Source organism: Barbatula barbatula (assembly GCF_947034865.1).
Source record: "Barbatula barbatula genome assembly, chromosome: 18".
NCBI lineage: Eukaryota > Metazoa > Chordata > Actinopteri > Cypriniformes > Nemacheilidae > Barbatula > Barbatula barbatula.
The window spans coordinates 13,307,787-13,328,311 of NC_136781.1; the positions used below are offsets into that span (position 1 = coordinate 13,307,787).

The window sequence follows — 20,525 nt, forward strand, 5'->3', positions numbered from 1 at the left end:
CATGTTAGTGTGTCACTGTTGAATTTTAAAACTGTGTTGACTAGTGCAGTATGTCTGTATTATGCAATGGCAAATGCAACATTTATACGCCTAATTTAATGAAAATGTATAGGTCCAGCTGCCAGAGATGGTGGATTTGTACTTCAGCTAGTGGTGAATGATCAAGCCCACTTATATTTTAAAGTGAGAAGTCAAAAATGTTTTTTCTCTTCCTCCTGTCATCTCATCGACTGACTTTTGCAGCGCACAGAATATATTTTAAATAACGTTGGTGACCACACAACACTGGTATGGATAAAAAAACACTGAGACATATTATAGACATTAAATATATTTTGTGTTCGACGGGAAATACCGAGGATTTGAACGAAATAAGGGGGAAATGAGACTGACGTCGCAGACAAAGCTGTCTGTTATTTGGTACCCCCTTCTGGGCATTGATGATATAATTTTGCTAGCATTCATTTTAAATGAACAAAAAGTTCGTTTTGACCACGTTTGCTTAGTAATTGCAGACATCTTTTAGTGTTAAGCATTTGCATGTGTAAGTTTGATGCCAAACACGTGTTTCTGCTGGAAACTTTCAACCACTCTGAAAGTATATTTCTGTGTGTAAATATTTAAGAAACTGCTGGTTTACAACATATTTAATCCCAAAACGCAATGAACAAAATATATTATGTTACTGAAGGTTACAAGTCACCGATACAGCCTAACGCATTAATACCATGGTTACCGCAATTTTCACCAAAAAACATCGCTTCAGTGTTGTTATCCGTAAATATATGATAAATACGGGCATTTTTTCAACTTTAGTTACTATCTTGCCTAAACTTGAACTGTCGCTTTGAATGAAGGCGTCTGCCAAAATGCATAAATGTGTTAGTTACCATGAAGGTAAACGATACAGTAGTTGCATCGCACAATATTGGCTTTTATTTTGAAACGGAAACTCTAGGCGTAACCATAGCGATGGGTTCAGCAGTCTCGTAGCTGCTGTGCTGTCTTCACACTACTGGTAGGAAATGAATACTCGCCGGAAGTGAGGTGGCCTGCTGGAGAGCAAGCGAGAAACAAACACGTAGCCGACAAGTGGCTACGACTACGAGAGATTTAAAGCTCAGAAATACTAACAGATGGAAGACTAGACACGACAAGCAGTTATTGAAAGCCAAACTTAACATATACAGCGGAGTTTTGCGGCGGTAGGTAAGAAACACCACGAGCTAACGTCAATAAGGACTGCTATAGCTAATCGGCCAATCCACTCCCAACTGAATACTTGTCAACATATGGTCGGGTTATTAAAATATGCTTTGATTGATGTGTAATGTAAAGTGTTGTAAATGAGTTAAAACCGTATAGTATCATGCTTAGCTTTTATGTAATGCTACAGTGCTTAGCAAATGCGTACCACAGCTGTCAAGCAGCACTTGCAGGCAAACCTTAAAAAATCAGATAACTATACTGAAAGCTTAACTATTAAATTTATCAGTTTTCTTAGACTGCACTTCAAAAACAAGGATTTTTTTAGTATAACTACACTCCAATATGTCTTCCAGAAGAAGTGCAGTGTACTAAAGTGCTAATGTAAATAACATTTTTTTCAGCATCATAAGGATGTATGTATCCTGGCAATACGAGTCTGTCAACATTGTTTGAGTGTCATGAAATGTTTTCGCTGCTTGTCATCCTCTAAAGTTTGTATTATACAACTTACTATGTCTTTGGTTTACTATGAACTTTTCCTTTAGTATGATTGTTTTTTGTGTCTTCTAGTACAAGATGGTGCGAGCAGCTCTTGTGACGACCACCAGTTTGGCTTTGACTGGTGCAGTAGTTGCCCATGCCTACTTCCTCAAGCATCAGTTCTACCCGACTGTGGTATACCTTACCAAAAGCAGTCCTAGTATGGCAGTAAGTTATTTTAATAACAAATCTCCTAGGTAGAAAAGGCAGTTGGACACATCGTATTCTGACTTTGCTGCTTTTCCCTGGCAGGTTTTATACATTCAGGCTTTCGTGTTGGTATTTCTACTGGGAAAAATAATGCGGAAGGTCTTTTTCGGCCAGCTGAGAGCTGCTGAAATGGAGGTAGGTTTGTAAAATGGAAGTGTGCTGGAATTATTACCATAAAGGCTTTATTTTCCTATTTTCGCTGTTCTGTTAATATTCTTTAGCACCTGATCGAGCGCTCCTGGTACGCTGTAACAGAGACATGTTTAGCCTTCACGGTGTTCAGGGATGATTTCTCTCCTCGCTTCGTGGCCCTGTTCACTTTGCTGCTGTTCCTCAAGTGCTTCCACTGGCTGGCTGAAGACAGGGTGGACTTTGTGAGTGAACATTTAAAGGGGACGTTAACGTTTTGAGGCAATTAAGCGGAGGATGTGTTAACTTTCGTTTGATTTTTAGATGGAAAGGAGTCCAAATATCTCCTGGGTCTTCCACTTCAGAGTTCTCTGTGAGTAAATATAAAATTGAATGTATTAGTTACGCTTGGGTTGGTTTTCTTTCAATAACACTGAGTGTATCTTTTAGTTCCTCTTTTTAAAAATAAAACTACTTTCGAAAATGTTTTGTGACATGCAAAATTGCAACTGTCGTGTCTTGACTATCCAGACCCTTCATATTAGACTAGTACCTCATTTGAAGTTTGTGTTCAAATTTATTGGTGTTTTTTCTCTCGTACAGCTTTGGTGGTCTTGCTGGGAGTTTTAGACTTTATGTTTGTCAATCATGCGTGCCATAGCATCATCACCAGAGGAGCATCAGTGCAGCTGGTGTTTGGATTTGAGGTGAGTGTTGTTAGTGATGATTTGGGCACCGCGTATTTTGATCAGTAAATGTAAAAAATCCTGTTTTGCAAATGTGCAAAACATTATCACATGGTTATTTCAGCAGTTTGCAGAACAATAAATGTTTTCAAGAAGTAGATTTACGATAGGCTATAATGTGTAGTACACGCCTTTTTTATCTCTTTCAGTATGCGATACTGATGACTATGGTTCTCACCACCTTCATCAAATACAGTCTACATACAATTGACCTCCAAAGTGAAAACCCATGGGACAATAAGGCTGTCTACATGCTGTACACAGAGCTCTTTACCGGTACATCCTAGCAAAACCACACCTACAGACAATAGAAAATAGCCCCACCTACAGACCAGATGCATCATCGTTTTAAATCTGTTTTGCAGGTTTTATCAAAGTGCTTTTGTATATGGCATTCATGACCATAATGATAAAAGTGCACACATTTCCTCTGTTTGCCATTCGGCCCATGTATCTCGCAATGAGGTGAGTTATCATCTGTTTCCACTGTGTGCACACGACCGCTTGTCAACACTAGCATTTGATTGTTTTTGTTTACTCGTGCAAATGTTTCGGCTTTTTATTAGGCAATTCAAGAAGGCTGTAACGGACGCCATCATGTCTCGACGAGCCATCCGTAATATGAACACTCTGTGAGTATCGCTGAAATACTGGAAAACAAAACTCAGAAAATAGATCTGAATATTTATTAGTCATTTATTTTTAATTTAAATTGAATTTAGCTATCCCGATGCCACCCCTGAAGACTTGCAGGCCATCGACAATGTGTGCATCATCTGCCGTGAAGAGATGGTGACTGGAGCTAAGAAACTTCCCTGCAACCACATCTTTCACTCAAGGTTCATGTCCACTTTTGACTTTTTACATTTAAGATATACAGTCACACGGAAAATTAAGAGACTTTTTGTTGTTTAAAATTTTTTTATGTATGTTTTATTAAAATGATTTACCATTTTTGATTCATGCTGTGTACTTCTAACAATATTTCTCCCAAAATCCAAATAAAAATCTAAATCTCATAAAATGAAAACTGGGGAAACGGTTAAATGCAAATTTGGAATGGTCTCTTTAATTTTTTCTGCAGCTGTTCATTTCTGTTTTTGGTGTTGATCTTGAAAACGTTGGTCCCTTGCATTGTAGTTGCCTTCGCTCGTGGTTCCAGAGACAGCAAACATGTCCAACCTGTCGTATGGATGTTCTTCGAGCATCCCAGCCAAACCAGACTCCTCCTCCAGCTCCTGCGCAGGCACCTGCCCCTGCTGCTCCTGCTAATGCCCCTGTTCCGCCACCTGTCAATGGTAGGCTTTTGGGAACCAGATCCAAAAAATACTAAATGCTGGGATGCCAATTGGCAACCATTAAAAGCACCGTGGTTGCCAAATGTTGCATTGATATGACCATGGAACTATCAGCTAAACAGTTTCTTTTATCAAATAAAACAGTTGCCCCAGGTATGATGCCTCAATTTCCTCCGGGACTGTTCCCATTTTGGGGTCCTTTCCCTGGTGCACCTCCACCTGCTCCCCCTGGTGCTCAGCCAGCCACTGACCCCCCACAGCCCAGCGGAAATGGAGCGCAGACGCAAGGAGCAGGTACGAAACTCTAATTATTTATTAGGAAGGTAAAACACTCATTTGTCTTTGAATGTTTTTTAATTCTCTCCATCTGTCATGTAAAATCAGGAGCCAGCAGCTCTACCCAGCCTCTTGCAGACAGTGCCTCACCCGCTCCGGGAGCCATGCCTGGATTCCCATTTTCAATGCCACCACCTTTCCCATCAGCCCCATGGCTGCCGATGCCTCCTCCTCCACCCTTCAGTATGTGTCATATCCAAATGGTCTGAGATTAACACTATGTGTGGTTGAAGCTACAAGGGGATGTCAGTTTTGAATGTCAGGCCTGTCTTTGACGTTTCTCTCCACGTTTATTAGTGTCATCCATGCCACCTCCACCATCATCTCTGTCCACCATGTCAGAAGCTGAGCTCAGAGAACTGGAGCAGGAGGGCAGGCGAGGTTTAGAAGCCAGACTGCAGTGCCTTCACAACATCCACACGTTGCTGGATGCTGCTATGCTCAACATTCACCACTACCTCAGCACGGTGGCTACATTAAGGTATACAAACATCGCTTGAGGTTTTATAGCAAGTGGCACATGGAGTTTCTACCACCGAAATCCCCTAATTTACTTTTCTTTCCAACTTTCTGTTTAGTCCTCCTAGATCCGAAACTAATACTGGTGAGACAAGTACAGCAGCGAATGAGGAGTCCTCTCCCTCCACCAGCAACTCGGAAATCCCCAGTCAGGAGAATGAGACTCAAAGCAGTAAGTAGTAAACCAATGATTATGACTGCTGTTGTTTAAAATGAGGGCTGTTCAGAACTGAATTGAAAATGAATATTTTATTGTCCGTATTTGAATTGAATTATAATTGAAGTGTCATTTCCTAGACTCATTACATTTACATAATCAAATCAGATTTAAATTTTTATGTCATTGTTTTTATAATGTTATGTAAAATCACTGTTGTGGACATTTTGTGATGTAATGAAATCCTTTTTTGGCAATTGCCCAATTGTTTTGCCAGCATTAATTTAGTTGTGTGGCTAAATTAATTTAATTTAGGAAATATTTTCAGTTAAATGTGTTTTTTTATTTATTCATAGCTGGATCTGTAAATGGAGCTTCTGGCTTTTCTCAACCAGATTCCACCACTGAAGCGGACAAAGAAGAGGCAGAGTGTGATGAAGATGACTGTGAGCCAGGTGCCGCTGAGTTGAGAAGGCGTCGTCTCCGCAAGCTGGAGACTGCTCAGACCCCTGACCACTGATGATGTCATCCATAAAACCATGCAATTGACTTATGACAGTAGAAATACTTCTCACTGACTCCCCTGGGCACTTGGCATGCTGAGATGTCAAATAATTCAAGAAAAGCTTATGTGTTCTTACATGTTACTTAAGTGTGGCACATCAAGACACCTTCATGTGTACGGAAGATACTCAGGTAGAGAGCTGGTTTCTGGGTAATTTTGCGACAAGGATTAAGGATGAAAAAGTTTGCATCCTGAAGGCCAGCTGTCACGTTTGATTCGAGTATTTCCATTTGGTCCGACTGTCTATTCTGAACGATTTCAGTTTCTCAGCGGCTAATTTAAAGGATGCGTATTCAAAGAACAAGGTCTATGGATTTCTCATGTGCCCTTAAAATTTGATGTTTTCCCCTTTTTTCTGTATTTTTAGTTCTGTGTGATTGATTTTTCATAGATCAGATTGGGTTATGCTTGAGGGCTCATAAACCAAACATCTGAGTAAATTAACTTTCTGTACATAATGTATAAAGTGTTTTATTGGGAGGATCTGTACATACTGCAAAATAAACTGTATGAGAACAATTCCGAATAGATAGACTTCTATTTACTCTCTCAAAAATATTGATGAATAGTGACGGTGCATCCAGGTTACATCAGCTTTATTAATTTAAACATAAATGTAATGGATAAGTTGATTTCTGACTACTTATGTTTTTATGATGGCACAATAGTCCAGTGAGAATTCCATAAATATATATGCAAATTACATGAAGTTATTTAATTTATATCAAAATATATGCAAAATATCAGCACAAAATTAACACCAAAGATTACTGATCCCTTTAAACACCATTTAAAGTGGAATGTCATTATCCCAAACACAATTCCTATCTGAAAATGCAATTAATACATTATAAAGATTTGATATAATAAAAAAATAAATGCGGTGACCATTCACCGATCAATCATTTAAAAAAAATTGTTAAAAGATTATCTTTATGATGAGCATTCAGTCTCTTTGTGGTCAGCTTTACAAAGTCAATGTGCAATTTAAGAAATTCAGGTGCTTCAAATATAAGTGCAAGAATACCTATTGAGCTACTCAACAGGAGGAGGTAATGCCTGAGAGGATCAGAGTCACAGCTTTGCGCTGTGGGTCAGGTCTGTGGAGTAGAGTAAAGAGAGTGATGCTGGTTTCCCTGCTCAGTCCTGTTGAAGAGGAGTGGGGTCGTCTCACCAGATCCAAACCAGCTGTTAGGAGAGTTTGCTTCACGTAACTGATTCAATAAGACTTAAAAGAATATTGATTTTAGGGAACCAAACTACCTGCTATTTGGATTTATGCTGTGACTCCAGAGAGAATCGTTGTCACCATCCATTCCGCGAGGATCATCAAAGAAATAAGATCGAGAGTTACGCTCGTTGCAAATATCTGGTGAGCAGTTCTGAAACATAAACAAACCAAGCGTGTTAATAGAGTGTCATCTTTACCTATACCCATTATAGCATCAATCCACGTCCTCAAAAATAAGCATGTTTTCTGAATTTCCTTTAAATGCATTTGATGTTATTTAGACTATTATTGCATGTCATTATTGCAAATAAACTAAACACAGTAACAAACCTTTTCTCGAGAAGGCTGGCGAACTCTGAAGATAATAATAAGTAATGTGGTGGGTAGCAGCTCCCAAATGAAAAGCACAGCTCCGAAGATAATGTAGCCTCTATCTCCAAGTTCACTGCGAAGGTCAGCCTTCAAAATAAAAAACAATGAACATCACAAACTGTCCAGAAATACATTCATCTATGCTTGGCAGTGATAACAGCTTACCTGATCAGAGATGTTGTACCAGTCATAATCAAAAGCCTCTACTTTATGATTCTGAGACAAAAACACCACTGCTAGGTTGTAGCATGCCCTACTAGAGAAGAGTAAGATCACGCCTGCCCCCAGAACAGGGGTCCGGCAAAGCCCCTATAAGAATACAACAAAATGAATAGACTAAATAGTATTCCATTCAATACTTTAGATGAATCTTCTTCAAAGTATGCATTACCTTTCGGCTTAGATAAGGCATAGTGGGGGAGGAGAATCGTGTTAACAGGAGCAGAGATGCAGCCAGGCAAACAGCTTCCAAAATAAACAGAAGGTCATTCACCAGCACCCGAACCAGCACCAGATTCCAGGCTTTATCACCCAAACCTCCACGCTCCTCGAGGCTCGCACAAATCACATTGACACACAGGAAGATGACACTCATGGATACGTACAGACAGCGAGCCAACAATCTGAAAGTTTAAGTTGAACACACATTCATTTGTTATTGTAGACATTCACTTTTAATCTATTCATTATTAATATACAAGTACATGAATGCACTCACAGTCCTTTATTGGGCTCCATGTTGAATACGCTTCTAACTTTAAGCAATTCCTGTCAAAATAAAACATTGTTCTTCTTTGACTTTGGCAAACAACGTATAATACTGTATTGTTCGGTGAACTTCACTTGTCTTACCTGAGTGAAGTAGAGGTTGAATAGGCTTAAAGTGAAAAACTGCAAACACACAGGGAAACAATAGAGAAACCAGTAGGCCGGAGTGGGCAGGTGGTTGGCCGCAAGGGCATCACGAAAATAAAATGAGAAGAGGGTTGCGCGGAGGCCCGCCCAGAACAGGCAGAGGAACAGAAAAACGCTCTGGTAGCTCCATCGCTTGTGTCGATAGAGTAGAAGTAACCAAAGCTGGATGTATACAACTAAAAACAGACTCCCATAAAGAAGGGTGTAAAAAACGGTGACACCCAGTTCAACTGATGGGGCCACTGCTGGTTTTATAGGGGAAGGTGGAATTGGATCCTGCATAATGACTAGTAAAAAAGATGAATTTTAAAAGGTGTTAAACAGCATTGTTTGTGCTGTTCCTTAAAAGAATGAAAACAACCTAAAATAACGTGTGCATTATTAATAAGCTAAAAACGAGAATTGACATATTTGCACGGTGAATTGTTATTTGTGTAATAGTGTTGTCACTGTCATCTGTCACTGATAAAACAACAAAACAGGTCAAAAATGTAGAGAACTTCCCCGTATCTCTCTCTTGTCATCTGCACCTGCAAAATAAAAACGAAAGTATTTAACGTAACACAGTCACAGCCAGAGCTCAACATTAAAACATCTGTAATATTTATAACGACTATATAATGACTCATCTGCTTTACAAAACAACAACATTAACCGGTAATCGCATAAACAGTTTAACCAAGCGCGATGTAAACAAACTCACCAAGTTAATCCCTTTAACCTTCTCTTCATCCGCAAAACTGAATAAGTTACACTCCGAAAGACCAAACAGCTGTTTAATGTGCCATACACTTTCAAATGCTTTAACGTTAAAGTGTTTAGCTGCGTAGCTAGCGTTGCTAAGTTAAGTTTAAAATCGATTTGCTAGTTCACAACTCGCACGCCAGAAATGACAAGAAACCACGGCGCGCGTTTTAAACGGTCGCCGTAAACACTGTACGCAAGTATCTTATGGGTTCCAAAGAATGTACACGACGTAAAAATTCACAAATCCGATAAATGCAGTGATCGTTGAGTTGCGTTCCGTCAGGCTGAGTTTTGTTATGAAGTGCGCTATCAGAGAAACGCATCTCTGTTGGCGACATCTAGCGGTTCATGCTGGTAGCGCAAACCGCAAAAGCTGCATTACCGCGCTCCGCCTATAGAGGGAGACCGTGCGTGTGTGTGACAGGAAACGGCGGTTAGTTCAATTTTAACAGTCAACTTATTTTTGCCGGTCAGTTTAGTTTACACATTTGTTGTCCGGAGGTGTTTTAATAACCTGATTTAAGTGAAAAAGATACTGTAATCGAACTGATTTGTAAAGCTACAAAACGTACTGTTCACGATAAACATAAGTTCCTATTGTATTCTATCATGTACACAGTGATATAATGGTTCGCAAGGAGCGGCTTGTGCACATTGAGAGACTCACACGTAACTATGGAAATAGATGAACTCATAGGATCGTGTAAAGTAGGCGAGGCTCTCTCTCTCTCTCTCTCTCTCTCTCTCTCTCTCTCTCTCTCTCTCTCTCTCTCTCTCTCTCTCTCTCTCTCTCTCTCTTTTTTTTCTTCCCTGTAACGCACTGTGTAGTTCTGCAGCCACGTCGCAGACTCGCAGCCCAGACAGCATCGCATTTTAAAAATCCTTCTCTAACCAAACAGCTGGACTGAAAACACCCACCGACAACTACTGCTGTCTTCTCGTCTATTACGTCAGATAGTTGATTGGGAAATATTTATTTAATAACCTGCTTTTCTAGCTACTGTGAAGTTGTTCCTCTCGGCTGTGGTCATGGTGAGTAGCTTTCGTGCTTGCTCAGGACAAAAAAACTGCTTGCTAAGTGACAATTTGCTTTATTCCGCGTTTCTATATTTATATTTGAACCACGCCATCGTTTTCGATATTTTAACATCTCAATAACGAATGTGTATGTCATGAATCGTTTGTTACGTGGTAATGTCTACATTTAGAGCTTTAGTGATGTTGTATTTCCAAGGACCCTGCGCACATCATAACAGCTTTGTTGACACACAATATGATCCCATGCATTCAACTTGTTATAGGACCCTGATCATTTGCTAGAGGAGGAAGAGAATGAGAAGTTAACATCCGAGAGGAAAGAGGATGGAGAGGAATCACGCAAAGCAGGAAGACCACCATTGTCCCGCATTCCTACCTTTCAAAGTGCCTTGGCCCGCAAGCGAGTCACTGTACAAAGTGCAGAGTCATCGCCGAAGATAGATGTATCCAGCCAGCCGGGCCAAAAAGAGCTAGCAGGCTCGATAGAGGCTGGACGAGTGAAAATGTCAGCATATGGGGGGAGAGAAACAGCACAGCCAGTCCCATCCGCACATTTGAACACAAGCAGTAGCCCTACTGATGTATTGTCTCAAGGTGATATCTCCCCCTTAAGTCCTTTAGCTCTGAAAAGACATCATGCCTTTGATCAAACACGTGAGAATACAGTGGACGCTGATGAGGTTAAATCAGCACTGCAGCGTCCCCCGCTCCGGAAAGTCCAAGAGAAACATGTAACATCTGATCTCATCACAGAGCCCGTTTCAGAATTTGAGACTGCGAGCGGAGAGACCCTTTCTGAAGACGAACAGATGTCGACGCAGGACGCAGTCGTGGAGGATCTGAGCTCGTGCTCCTCCGTTGATCATCAAGAAACTTCCGATCAACCTTGTGGAGAGACTTTGATGGAGGACCTCGAAGAAGAAAGCGGGAAAGAGACGGTGTACCAACCAGAGCCGATTGAAGAAAATTGTGTCAGAGAGACTGAAGTGAAACAGCCCAGTGTTCATAATAAGGTTGATGGAGGGATGCAAGAGGAAAGTGCTAAGAGGCAGAAACCGCAAGATCGTAAAGAAACAAGCTTGAAAGAAACAAGAAAGACAATCAAAGCAGAAGATGCTGGTCATGCGAAACAAAGCAAGACCAGAATGCACACACCCTCAAAGGTAGGGGGCATTTATTTAATAACACAGGATTACATAAATATTGGTACTGTTGCTTATTTTTCTGGTTAGGGAATAAAATAAACACATAACTGATGTGCCGTTTGGGTTATGGACATGAATAACACCCTGAATTGTGGAAGACGTGGTATTACTTTATTAAGCGAAAAGTGTCATCCTTGTCTCTTTTTCAGGGCTGTTTACTTTGATTTACATTTGTTTTTTATACGTTGCCGAAAATCAGGCATTCAGATTTAGTTGCTTAGATGCAGTTGTTTTGTTATCAAACAAACCTTCAACAGAAGGGAATGTGCGAAATTCAACAGTCACATTTCAAAGAGACATTTCATCACGTCTCGAGTATCTCTTGTCTCACAAAGATATTTACATAATTCAACAGTTACTCTTTAATAATGAACTTTGATACAGAAAAAAGGAAGGAGCTGTCCTGTCTTCTGTCTTCTGCCCTCCGTTCTTCTTCTCTTGGGTGGATTTGGACTGCACATCTGGCAGTATGGAATCCCTAAATCGGTATCGCAACTAATGTCACAACTGGAGCTGCACTGGCTGGAATCTTTTTGGATGCCACAAGAGACATGCACCTCTGATTGTAGGTAAGAACAAATCTGATATGTGCATTTATTTCTAAATAAAATGGCAATTTTTACAATGTGCGTTTCTTATCAGGCTTTCTCTTGTTGAGAGTCTCCCAGAGGGCGTGTACTTCTCTTCTGGGTCGCCACACCTGCCGAGCATCTCAGATGCGTGGACTAACTTACTAAACAGAGCAAACAGCTCTGCCCACATTGCTGCTTTCTATTTCACTCTATTAGACTCAGACCTGGGCCTTACGGAGCCCTCTTCGGCACAGGTAAGACATTTTATAAAAACACAACTTAGGTGGAAGAGCTTGATTTGCATTTGGGTAGTTGACAAGCTAATATGCAAATTTGTCCTATTGTGTGATGGCCAATTTTTGAAATAAAAAACAATGAAGATGAATATTTCGTATGCTGTTTTATATGATAAATACGAATATGAATACTATAAAACAGTGTTATATTAACAGTTTGTTTTCTACACTGTCACACCATAGGACACATGTACGATTTCAACTCTCCATTTGCATGATCTGAGCTACTTTGCATTAGGAGTGGATCTTTCTATTTGGTTTACACATTTATGATTTGTTCTATTGACCACTGATAGTGTTTATACAGGAAAGCATTTGAGTTTATTTTATTTTATAGGGCAAAGAAGTGTTTAACCAACTAAAGCAGCTAGAACCAAAGGGAGTGAAGTTGAGGATCGCTGTAAATGCCCCTCAGCCATATATTGCAGACACAGACGAACTGGTAGCAACAGGTAAAACCAAATGCCTGCTGCACTTTTGATTGAAGCATTTGTGATGTAAAGGTCATGTATGTCATGAATAGGCGTTATGTAAATTTTTTGTTTAGCGCTTATGCGTTGTGTTGTGTCTCAGGGGCTGAAGTCAGGGGAGTTGATCTACAGAGTGTCACTGGCGGCATTTTGCACACCAAACTATGGATTGTGGATAAGAAACACATGTATGTAGGGAGTGCTAACATGGACTGGAGATCTCTTACCCAGGTACATCTAAAACTGTCAACTTGGGGATCATGTTACTACTGGGTGGAGAAATATATACATTAATATATAATGCAATCTGGTAATTGATCTAGTATACATTACCGTTAATTAGTACACAGCCAAATAAACTAAAAAGAGATATGCTGTCAATAACTTGAATTAATATGTTTTTCAGGTGAAAGAGGTTGGAGTTTCGGTGGAAGACTGTAGCTGTTTAGTTCAAGACGCCTCACGGATATTTGACCTTTACTGGGACATTGGAGCTCAGAAGAATGAATCTCTACCTCCATTCTGGCCGGCCCGGTTTTCTGCCCTCTCCAGTTCTAAGTACCCATTAGCTGTTAAATTCAACGGTGTCCCTGCACGTGTCTATTTGTCTGTGAGTTTTGTTCCTCTCACACGTTGACTTCATTTGTTCACTGTTTATAATTCATAGTTTATAATTCATAGTTTTTGTTGCATGTCTTGTCATAATCATCCATTTTCAGTTCAATCTATTTAGAATTTCCCTCATTCTTTGGATTTTCATGAGTTAAATATTAAATGTTTTAGGAATGATTTCACTTTTCACTTCATCTTTTTACTTTTCAATGTAAAGAGTGCATGTTGTACTATACGTGAGTCATATTGTCCTGTTTGATGTCTGTATTTTCAGTGTGTGCAGAAAGATGTATCTTTCTGATCTATATTTAACTTTACTTTCTATGATCTATCCTTTACATGACATTCGGTTTATTCTTTTAGAGTTCCCCTCCTTCTTTATCATCATATGGGCGTTCTGATGACCTCTCAAGTATCCTGTCAATAATCGCTGATGCTGAGAAGTTAATCTATGTGTCTGTGATGGATTACCTTCCACTTTCCCAGTTCACGAAACCTTCTCGGTAATTGCAACAGTCTTAAACAGGAGAACAATAATTATTGTTGTGGAGCGAATTGCATGAACATAGTGGCCATAGCTCCGCTACGAGGTGTGCTCAGATCACAGTTTTGATCACTATTGTTTAGGTTTTGGCCCGCCATTGACTCTGCCCTTCGCGAGGCTGCTTGTGTGCGAGGTGTTGAGGTGAAGCTGCTGGTCAGTTGTTGGAGTCACTCTCCTGGTGCCATGTTTGTCTTCCTTCAGTCTTTATCAGTCCTCAACAAACCCCCTCTGAGCTGCAACATTCATACCGTAGGTTTCTGTATGTTCCTCATACTCTCAAAACGTCTGTTTGGAGTATCACTGATTACGCGTTTTCATTTCACAGAAAGTTTTTGAGGTGCCTTCCACACGGGAGCAGCAGAGGATTCCATTTGCACGTGTCAACCACGCCAAATACATGGTGACTGATAGAGTTGTTTACATTGGTATGTTTGATGTTCACTCTACACAAGCAACATTTCACACATGATCTTATTTCACACATGACGCATGCTTGTTTATAGGACAATACATATTGCTGCAACTTGAACACAGATTTGGCACGGCATCAAACACGCCGTCCAACAGTATCAGTCACACATGTTCACATTAACACTGTAAATAAAAAAACAAAGATTTATAATATTCCTCTGATGAGTGAGTGTTATATTATGTTTTACAGGAACCTCCAACTGGTCCGAGAATTATTTCACCCAGACTGCAGGGGTTGGGCTGGTTGTGAATCAGACAGGCTCGGCAGTAAAGCACGGCCAACAAACCGTTCAGAGCCAATTACAGAATATTTTCCAAAGGGATTGGCATTCACAATATGCTCAAACCCTTACCGATGCTCACGCAGAACATTGTAGCGGAATAAAGCTAACATAATACACTCTCTTACTGTATGTTGCTAAGCACTCTCATTTAAAAAATAAAAACATCAAAAACCATGAACTCATTCAAACAAAAAGTCTTCCCTGCGGCATTGCTGCCTACTGTTAACTTATTCATGATGTATGTATTTGCTAAATGGATGCTGTGCATTTTATTGTTTTTTTTGGTGTGTATATTTGCATTGTGTGACATTTGCTGGAATAAGGACAAGCTCCTTGGGCAAGCACTGATCTTTGACGTTGGTTACATATGGATGTAAATGAATTGTTGTTATAACAGATGCCTTGGCTGTAACATTAGATTTTAAAATAAACCAGTTTTTATTACCTGCTTACTCTCTGTCTTCGTTTTAAAATAGAAAATCAAATGTGTCATTTGCTGAAGGATCTATTGACAGAAATGCAATATAATATGCATAACTATGTCTTCTGATGTGTGTAAAGACCTTACATAATCAAACGTTATATCTGTATTTCCTTAAAATGGTTTTATTTCTATCTACATAAAGCACGAGGCCCCTTACATGTCGTTTATACAGAAGCCCTAAACGGATAAACTGTTCTACAAAGCACATTTCATAAAAATGACGAAATCTTGGTTCTGTGTCAGCCACCATAGAGCTTCGAAAGGAGGGGTGAGGGGTGGAGTGAGCAGTTGGTTGCAATTGGCAACCTCACCACTAGACGCCGCTAAATATCATACCCTGGACCTTTACAATTAATTTATTTAATTTTAATTATTTACATCAATTCAAGTCATAAACTTTATGGCATGCATAGAATATATAGATCGTGTTATTTTAAATGTATTTACACACATACTTCGTAAATATAACTAATGAATATATAATATAATATGAATTTAGGCGCTAACAAAACAAGAAACTTAAATTATTGACAAAATATGCCGCAAAGATTAACAAAAATAGCATACATGTCCTAGTCAAAATATCACACACTCTGCTTTGTGAATTATTAAGTGGGTGTCACGTTGAGAAGTGTTTCTTCTCTTATCTCAAGAGCAGAGGACTGAAGGTCTGTGTCTCTATACCTAGTGAGTACCCTACCAAGACTGTGACTATTTATTCCCATAATGTACCTACTTTCGAATCCCGTCAATACATTTCGTTGCACTGTACTTGTATGTGTGTAATGACAATAAATTGAATCAAATCAAAATCAAATCAAAAACGTGTCAGTGCAGTGCAGCCGCTTCAAACCGCGCATCTGACGTCAAAAGACAAGCTGTCTACATAGGCCCCATCACTCGTTTTTAAAACGCAGCCCGTGACTTCTCGCAGGAAGTGAAGACACGCGGAGGAAGGAAGGCGTTAACAAATGGCACGAAAAAGAAGGCTTCACTCTCACCCGAGTGTAACTCGTAAAATGCCCGTGTGTCACAGCATATTCTTGCTTTTGTGTTTCCTTCAGTGCGCTTCTGTATATTCAGACATAACAGACGGCAATGCGGAGCACTTGAAGCGCGAGCACTCGCTCATTAAACCGTATCAGGGTGAGTAAACTACGTGTTCGTGTTGTGGTTTACGCTGTACGATTGTGGTTTGGTGTCATTTAGCCACACGATCACTGGTGCGTTTAAGTTTTCACAATAGGCTGCCAGTTATGTTGTGAGTAATGTCACGGGTTGGGTATTTTTATGATGAATATATGAAGAGTTTGGTTCCAAAATGAGATCACTCCGTTTTTTTACTGTGCATTGCAGTTGGTTTGTTTTGATTCAAGCCATGAATCATCTAAATAACAGAGTTTTGAAAAATGTGATCTCATTTTGAAACCAAACTCTTATCTCATTTAATTGAAGTAAGTACGCCATTGTCCAGTGACACTAAGTAGTGTGTCAATGTACTGTGACGTTAGTTACAGTAACACAACTCAAACAAACGGGAAGCTCCTTTATTTGAACAAGAGACTTCTTGACTAAGTATTAATAACGTTTGCATGTTGTTGTAAAGAAAGCTTACTTTGATGACTCGGTCGTTTTTGTCTGGTTCTGCATGATCTCTAGTTGCATTGATTTTTATCATCACTTGTAATATGTGGTTGCCTTATTTGCACGCCACTTTAAAACGTTTATGTCATGCAAAATGTATTTGATCGTGCATGCAGGTGTTGGAACAAGTCCCTCAAGTCAATGGGACTTTTGGGGAAGTACATTAGTTACCAGTCAGTATGTGCGCTTGACTCCGGATGAGCGGAGCAAACAAGGATCCATCTGGAATACAGTGGTAAGTCAAACGGCTTCGCATATATTATAACCCTAAACTGTAATACAAACTTTGCCATGAAATGTGTATCTGCTTTTTGTGCAGCCGTGCTATTTGAAGGATTGGGAGATGCATGTGCAGTTTAAAGTTCATGGATCGGGAAGGAAGAATCTTAATGGAGATGGTTTTGCTTTATGGTATACTAAAGATAGACTACATTCTGGTAAGGCCGCCATACAATAAAGAGGAAATTAAATAATACAGTAGGTTCATTGTTGCCATTGTATGTGTTAACCCTATAGAAACATTATTTTCCTGTGCTTTCTATATTTATAAATGTTATAAAGCAGCCTACATGTGTGTGCTCCATGTACTGGTCTGTGTTCCATCTGCAAGTGATGTTGTCTGCGTTTTTGTCTTTAGTTGATTGTATCATACTTTCATTTAGGGCCAGTCTTTGGAAATCAAGACCATTTTGTAGGCCTGGCTATTTTTGTGGATACCTTCCGTAATGATCTCCAAGGGATGGATGTAAGTTTGCCGTACTCACGGGTCCCTCTTTCTCTGCAGGCTCTGTGTTTGGCAGTAGTGCCAAATTCCACGGGTTGGCCATTTTCATAGACACATACCCTAACGATGAGGCTCCGGATGTGAGTTGTTAAAGAGATGTGCAGTATTTTTGTTGACGTACCTTCAGTTGAAAGAAAGCTTTGCTTTTTCATTGAGTTTTTGTTTTAAATGTTGAGGACTTTTGAGGCTTTAATGTGTTTGCTGTGCTCCTTTTTTTCCTATTGCAACAAACCCCATAGATTAGCAAACATTTAGTGATATTACGCCTGCAGATGTTACTAAAGGCCTATTTAAATGTGAGATGTTTGTTGTAACTTGGGCATATGTATTTATAGCCAGACTAAGGAAAACAATCATTATAGAGAAGAATATTTATTTATTTTTATTATACCGAACTATCACTTTGGGATTTTTTAACAAATCTTTCAAACACCGTATATAAGCAATGCTTTCTTTGTCATGTATCATCTGCATCATATTGTAATTTTATTTACTCTCATCGTTCATTATGTGTTGCTTCAAATGTAAGCATGTCATAAAAATGGTCATCAAATGTGTTTATAATAACAATGCTTCCTGATATAGCTTTACAAATGAGCTTTTATAAATTTTAAGTTATTCTGTGTACTTGACATACGTATTTTAGCAATTATTGCTTTTTATGAGCTGGTTTAGGAAATAACTAAATTATCTAATATTCTATTCGACAATGTACATAGTTAACGCTATGAGTACATATGCGTCTTATGTATAATATCCATGTTGTTTGATCCTCCAGCGCTCTTTCCCCTATATTTCTGCAATGGTGAATAATGGCTCGCTGCCATATGACCATGGGAAAGATGGACGATTCTCTGAATTGGGAGGTTGCTCAGCTGAAATCAGAAATAAAGACCATGACACCTATCTTGCTATTCGATACTCCAAAGGCAGACTCACGGTAAGAGGCTTAAGAAATTTAAATCCAGTGCAAAAATATTACTTGACAGACACTGTCAGCAGTCAAGGCTTCATTTTACTGCAAATATATACATACTTTTGTGTGGCTTTGACCAATATAAATCATACCAGATATAAATAAGAAAATAAATATGAAACGACCAGATAATAATAATTATTATTATTATTACACGGATCGTTGAAATGCTTGATTCTGATTGGCCAGTCACAACATTTGCAGGTTCGTTATCCCCAGCCCCGACAGTGTAACCAGGACTTAACACAGTCACACTGTCAGGGTTAATTACTGCGATAACAACCGTCTGCCTGTACATTATCCCTTACATTGCATGCATGTCATCTTTGATTATCTATAGGAATGTCCTGCCAGAAGTGTTAGAGAGCTTTGTGTTCTTGTTTAAGTGATTATTTATTTAATTAAAGTAATTTACATGGAAGTATCTCTGCAATATTCAATTTTGACAGATTATGGTAGATGTGGATGACAAGAACGATTGGAAAGAGTGTATTGATTTCGGGGGTGTCCGCCTCCCTATTGGCTACTATTTTGGGGCATCTGCAGCTACAGGAGATCTTTCTGGTAAGCATTGCTTTGAAATGTTTCCTAAATGTCTGCAATAATCTTCTGTATGTAGCGCGTCTTCACAGCGTTTCTACTTTGCAGACAACCATGACATCATCTCTATGAAGATGTATCAGCTGATGGTAGAACATACTGCTGAGGAGGACAACCAGGACTGGACAAAAATTGAGCCTAGTGTCAGTCTTCTCAAGTCCCCTAAAGGTAAAACAACTGACCTGCACTTAGTTTATTTAGATTTAATTTAATTGTGTCATTGTTTACTGAAGACTTGTCTCTCCTTTTTTTGTTCTCCCTTATGTGCTGTCTCGCACAAAATAGATAATATTGACGATCCAACAGGTAATTTCAGAAGTACACCCCTCACCGGATGGAAGGTCTTCCTACTTCTGTTATGTGCTCTGCTTGGTATTGTGGTTTGTGCAGTTGTTGGTGCGGTGGTCTTTCAGAAACGTCAGGAGAGAAACAAGAGATTCTACTAAACGGCTCAAACAGAACTTTGGAAATTGTTGTTAGAAAACATTAATGTGAATTTTTAACAGCTGTAAAAATGTTTATATTATTGAAGTTTCTTTGCATCTGAAGAGCAGGATAGGTAGCTATAAAGACATTTTTCTTTATGTTGGTCTGGGAAGATTGATGCCCTGTGTGCTGAACTATTGTCATTTAAATATTTTCAAAGCAGTCTTCAATAGTTTGTTTATTTTTGTGAATGACCTGTATAAACTTAATTTAGTTAAATTCATACTCTGAAACGTTTTATGTTTTTTAGCATTGTTTTGTAAACACATGGCTTGGTTTGTTTTGGTTGTGCTATGGCGGTCTCCTTTACGAACCTGTATGATTTGATTTTTAAGAGGGTTTTAATGGACTGCACAGGAAAACAATTGTAAATGTCCTCTTAGATGAATTAAATCTGTTGAAATGCTATTTTCAGAGGTAACTGATCTGGTCTCACCAACTCTTCAATATGTTTACTTCCCAGTCCCAGTGTTATGTATTTAATACAACATGCACTTAATCAGATTTTCACAAATCACAGATTTATTCACATGAGGACCTCTAAAAGGACACATTTCAAAATGAGTTGTGCTTTTGATTACATGGAATAATTATTGAGAATCTTTGTATTTCTGCAGCATAACAAACCTTTAGCTTTTGGGAGTGTCTGCATACATAATTTTGTGTTAATTTAGTACACTTTGCGAAAATTATTTTGCTTCCATGAGATATAATTTAGATGCACTGATTTGTTTTACTTTTTCCAGTAAGAAATTTACTGGAAAATCACAAAATGTTTTTGTTAGAGAGCAAGCAGGCAATTGTTTGTCAAATGGTGGCTTTGGTGAGAAAATAAACAAGTTATACCAGTGTTCACCTTTCTTTTTTTATGTGTGATTTCATTTGAACTGCTATAGAATGCATTGATTTCTTATATTTATACTGAGAGCCACAGAAAACACTGAGCTTTTCGTTTGAGCTATTATGTTTTTTCTTAAAACGTATCAACCGCTGCCATGATATGTGATAAGGTAGGGAAGTCACAATAAATTTAAAAAAAATCGTAAAACATATATAGCGTTTCATTTGAGGAAATGTACAATGAG

At 39.0% G+C, this 20,525-nt stretch overlaps 4 protein-coding genes across 8 annotated transcripts; 3 read left to right on the forward strand and 1 right to left on the reverse strand.

Annotated features, from left to right (window-relative positions):
* Window positions 1-903: 903 nt before the first annotated feature.
* Window positions 904-6,287, forward strand: syvn1 (synovial apoptosis inhibitor 1, synoviolin). Of its 4 annotated transcripts, none has more exons than XM_079479543.1 (16): window positions 904-1,209; window positions 1,780-1,917; window positions 2,002-2,094; window positions 2,181-2,333; window positions 2,413-2,461; window positions 2,692-2,795; window positions 2,984-3,110; window positions 3,200-3,299; window positions 3,401-3,466; window positions 3,557-3,673; window positions 3,975-4,132; window positions 4,277-4,426; window positions 4,517-4,651; window positions 4,766-4,949; window positions 5,047-5,159; window positions 5,501-6,232. In XM_079479543.1, the coding sequence occupies exons 2-16, from the start codon at window positions 1,786-1,788 to the stop codon at window positions 5,662-5,664; spliced, it is 1,845 nt and encodes a 614-aa protein (XP_079335669.1). In that variant the 5' UTR covers window positions 904-1,209; window positions 1,780-1,785; the 3' UTR covers window positions 5,665-6,232. The 4 variants fall into 4 exon arrangements, with proteins under 4 accessions (XP_079335669.1, XP_079335668.1, XP_079335670.1 ...); XM_079479542.1 differs by having other exon boundaries at window positions 957-1,205; XM_079479544.1 differs by having other exon boundaries at window positions 993-1,205; window positions 5,540-6,233.
* Window positions 6,165-9,304, reverse strand: gpr137 (G protein-coupled receptor 137). The gene is made up of 8 exons (XM_079479546.1): window positions 8,931-9,304; window positions 8,165-8,757; window positions 8,031-8,080; window positions 7,704-7,935; window positions 7,478-7,621; window positions 7,271-7,399; window positions 6,973-7,091; window positions 6,165-6,897 (listed from the first exon to the last, which is right to left on the reverse strand). Exons 2-8 carry the CDS (start codon window positions 8,507-8,509, stop codon window positions 6,804-6,806), a joined length of 1,113 nt encoding a protein of 370 aa, XP_079335672.1. The 5' UTR covers window positions 8,510-8,757; window positions 8,931-9,304; the 3' UTR covers window positions 6,165-6,803.
* A 77-nt stretch (window positions 9,305-9,381) lies between these two features.
* Window positions 9,382-14,930, forward strand: pld7 (phospholipase D family, member 7). The gene is made up of 11 exons (XM_079479768.1): window positions 9,382-10,006; window positions 10,276-11,175; window positions 11,602-11,786; window positions 11,860-12,043; window positions 12,423-12,537; window positions 12,659-12,786; window positions 12,962-13,165; window positions 13,531-13,670; window positions 13,795-13,960; window positions 14,037-14,136; window positions 14,373-14,930. Exons 1-11 carry the CDS (start codon window positions 10,004-10,006, stop codon window positions 14,576-14,578), a joined length of 2,331 nt encoding a protein of 776 aa, XP_079335894.1. The 5' UTR covers window positions 9,382-10,003; the 3' UTR covers window positions 14,579-14,930.
* An 850-nt stretch (window positions 14,931-15,780) lies between these two features.
* lman2 (lectin, mannose-binding 2) lies at window positions 15,781-20,290 on the forward strand. 2 transcript variants are annotated; one of them, XM_079480282.1, is made up of 8 exons: window positions 15,781-16,096; window positions 16,711-16,829; window positions 16,914-17,031; window positions 17,257-17,339; window positions 18,157-18,318; window positions 18,804-18,918; window positions 19,003-19,122; window positions 19,240-20,290. In XM_079480282.1, the coding sequence occupies exons 1-8, from the start codon at window positions 15,922-15,924 to the stop codon at window positions 19,398-19,400; spliced, it is 1,053 nt and encodes a 350-aa protein (XP_079336408.1). In that variant the 5' UTR covers window positions 15,781-15,921; the 3' UTR covers window positions 19,401-20,290. The 2 variants fall into 2 exon arrangements, with proteins under 2 accessions (XP_079336408.1, XP_079336407.1); XM_079480281.1 differs by lacking the exon at window positions 17,257-17,339 and adding an exon at window positions 17,379-17,458 and having other exon boundaries at window positions 15,881-16,096.
* Window positions 20,291-20,525: the final 235 nt, after the last annotated feature.

Coding starts and splice junctions, on each gene's coding strand:
- lman2 (XM_079480282.1), top strand. CDS start 15,922: ATGGCACGAAAAAGAAGGCTTCACTCTCACCCGAGTGTAACTCGTAAA. Junction 17,032..17,256: donor TAAAGATAGACTACATTCTG/GTAAGGCCGCCA, acceptor ACTTTCATTTAG/GGCCAGTCTTTGGAAATCAA. Junction 17,340..18,156: donor ATGATCTCCAAGGGATGGAT/GTAAGTTTGCCG, acceptor TTGATCCTCCAG/CGCTCTTTCCCCTATATTTC.
- gpr137 (XM_079479546.1), bottom strand. CDS start 8,509: ATGCAGGATCCAATTCCACCTTCCCCTATAAAACCAGCAGTGGCCCCA. Junction 7,936..8,030: donor ATGGAGCCCAATAAAGGACT/GTGAGTGCATTC, acceptor TTAAACTTTCAG/ATTGTTGGCTCGCTGTCTGT. Junction 7,622..7,703: donor TGCCTTATCTAAGCCGAAAG/GTAATGCATACT, acceptor GTATTCTTATAG/GGGCTTTGCCGGACCCCTGT.
- pld7 (XM_079479768.1), top strand. Junction 11,176..11,601: donor GAATGCACACACCCTCAAAG/GTAGGGGGCATT, acceptor ACTTTGATACAG/AAAAAAGGAAGGAGCTGTCC. Junction 11,787..11,859: donor ACATGCACCTCTGATTGTAG/GTAAGAACAAAT, acceptor GTTTCTTATCAG/GCTTTCTCTTGTTGAGAGTC.
- syvn1 (XM_079479543.1), top strand. CDS start 1,786: ATGGTGCGAGCAGCTCTTGTGACGACCACCAGTTTGGCTTTGACTGGT. Junction 2,796..2,983: donor AGCTGGTGTTTGGATTTGAG/GTGAGTGTTGTT, acceptor TATCTCTTTCAG/TATGCGATACTGATGACTAT. Junction 3,674..3,974: donor AACCACATCTTTCACTCAAG/GTTCATGTCCAC, acceptor CTTGCATTGTAG/TTGCCTTCGCTCGTGGTTCC.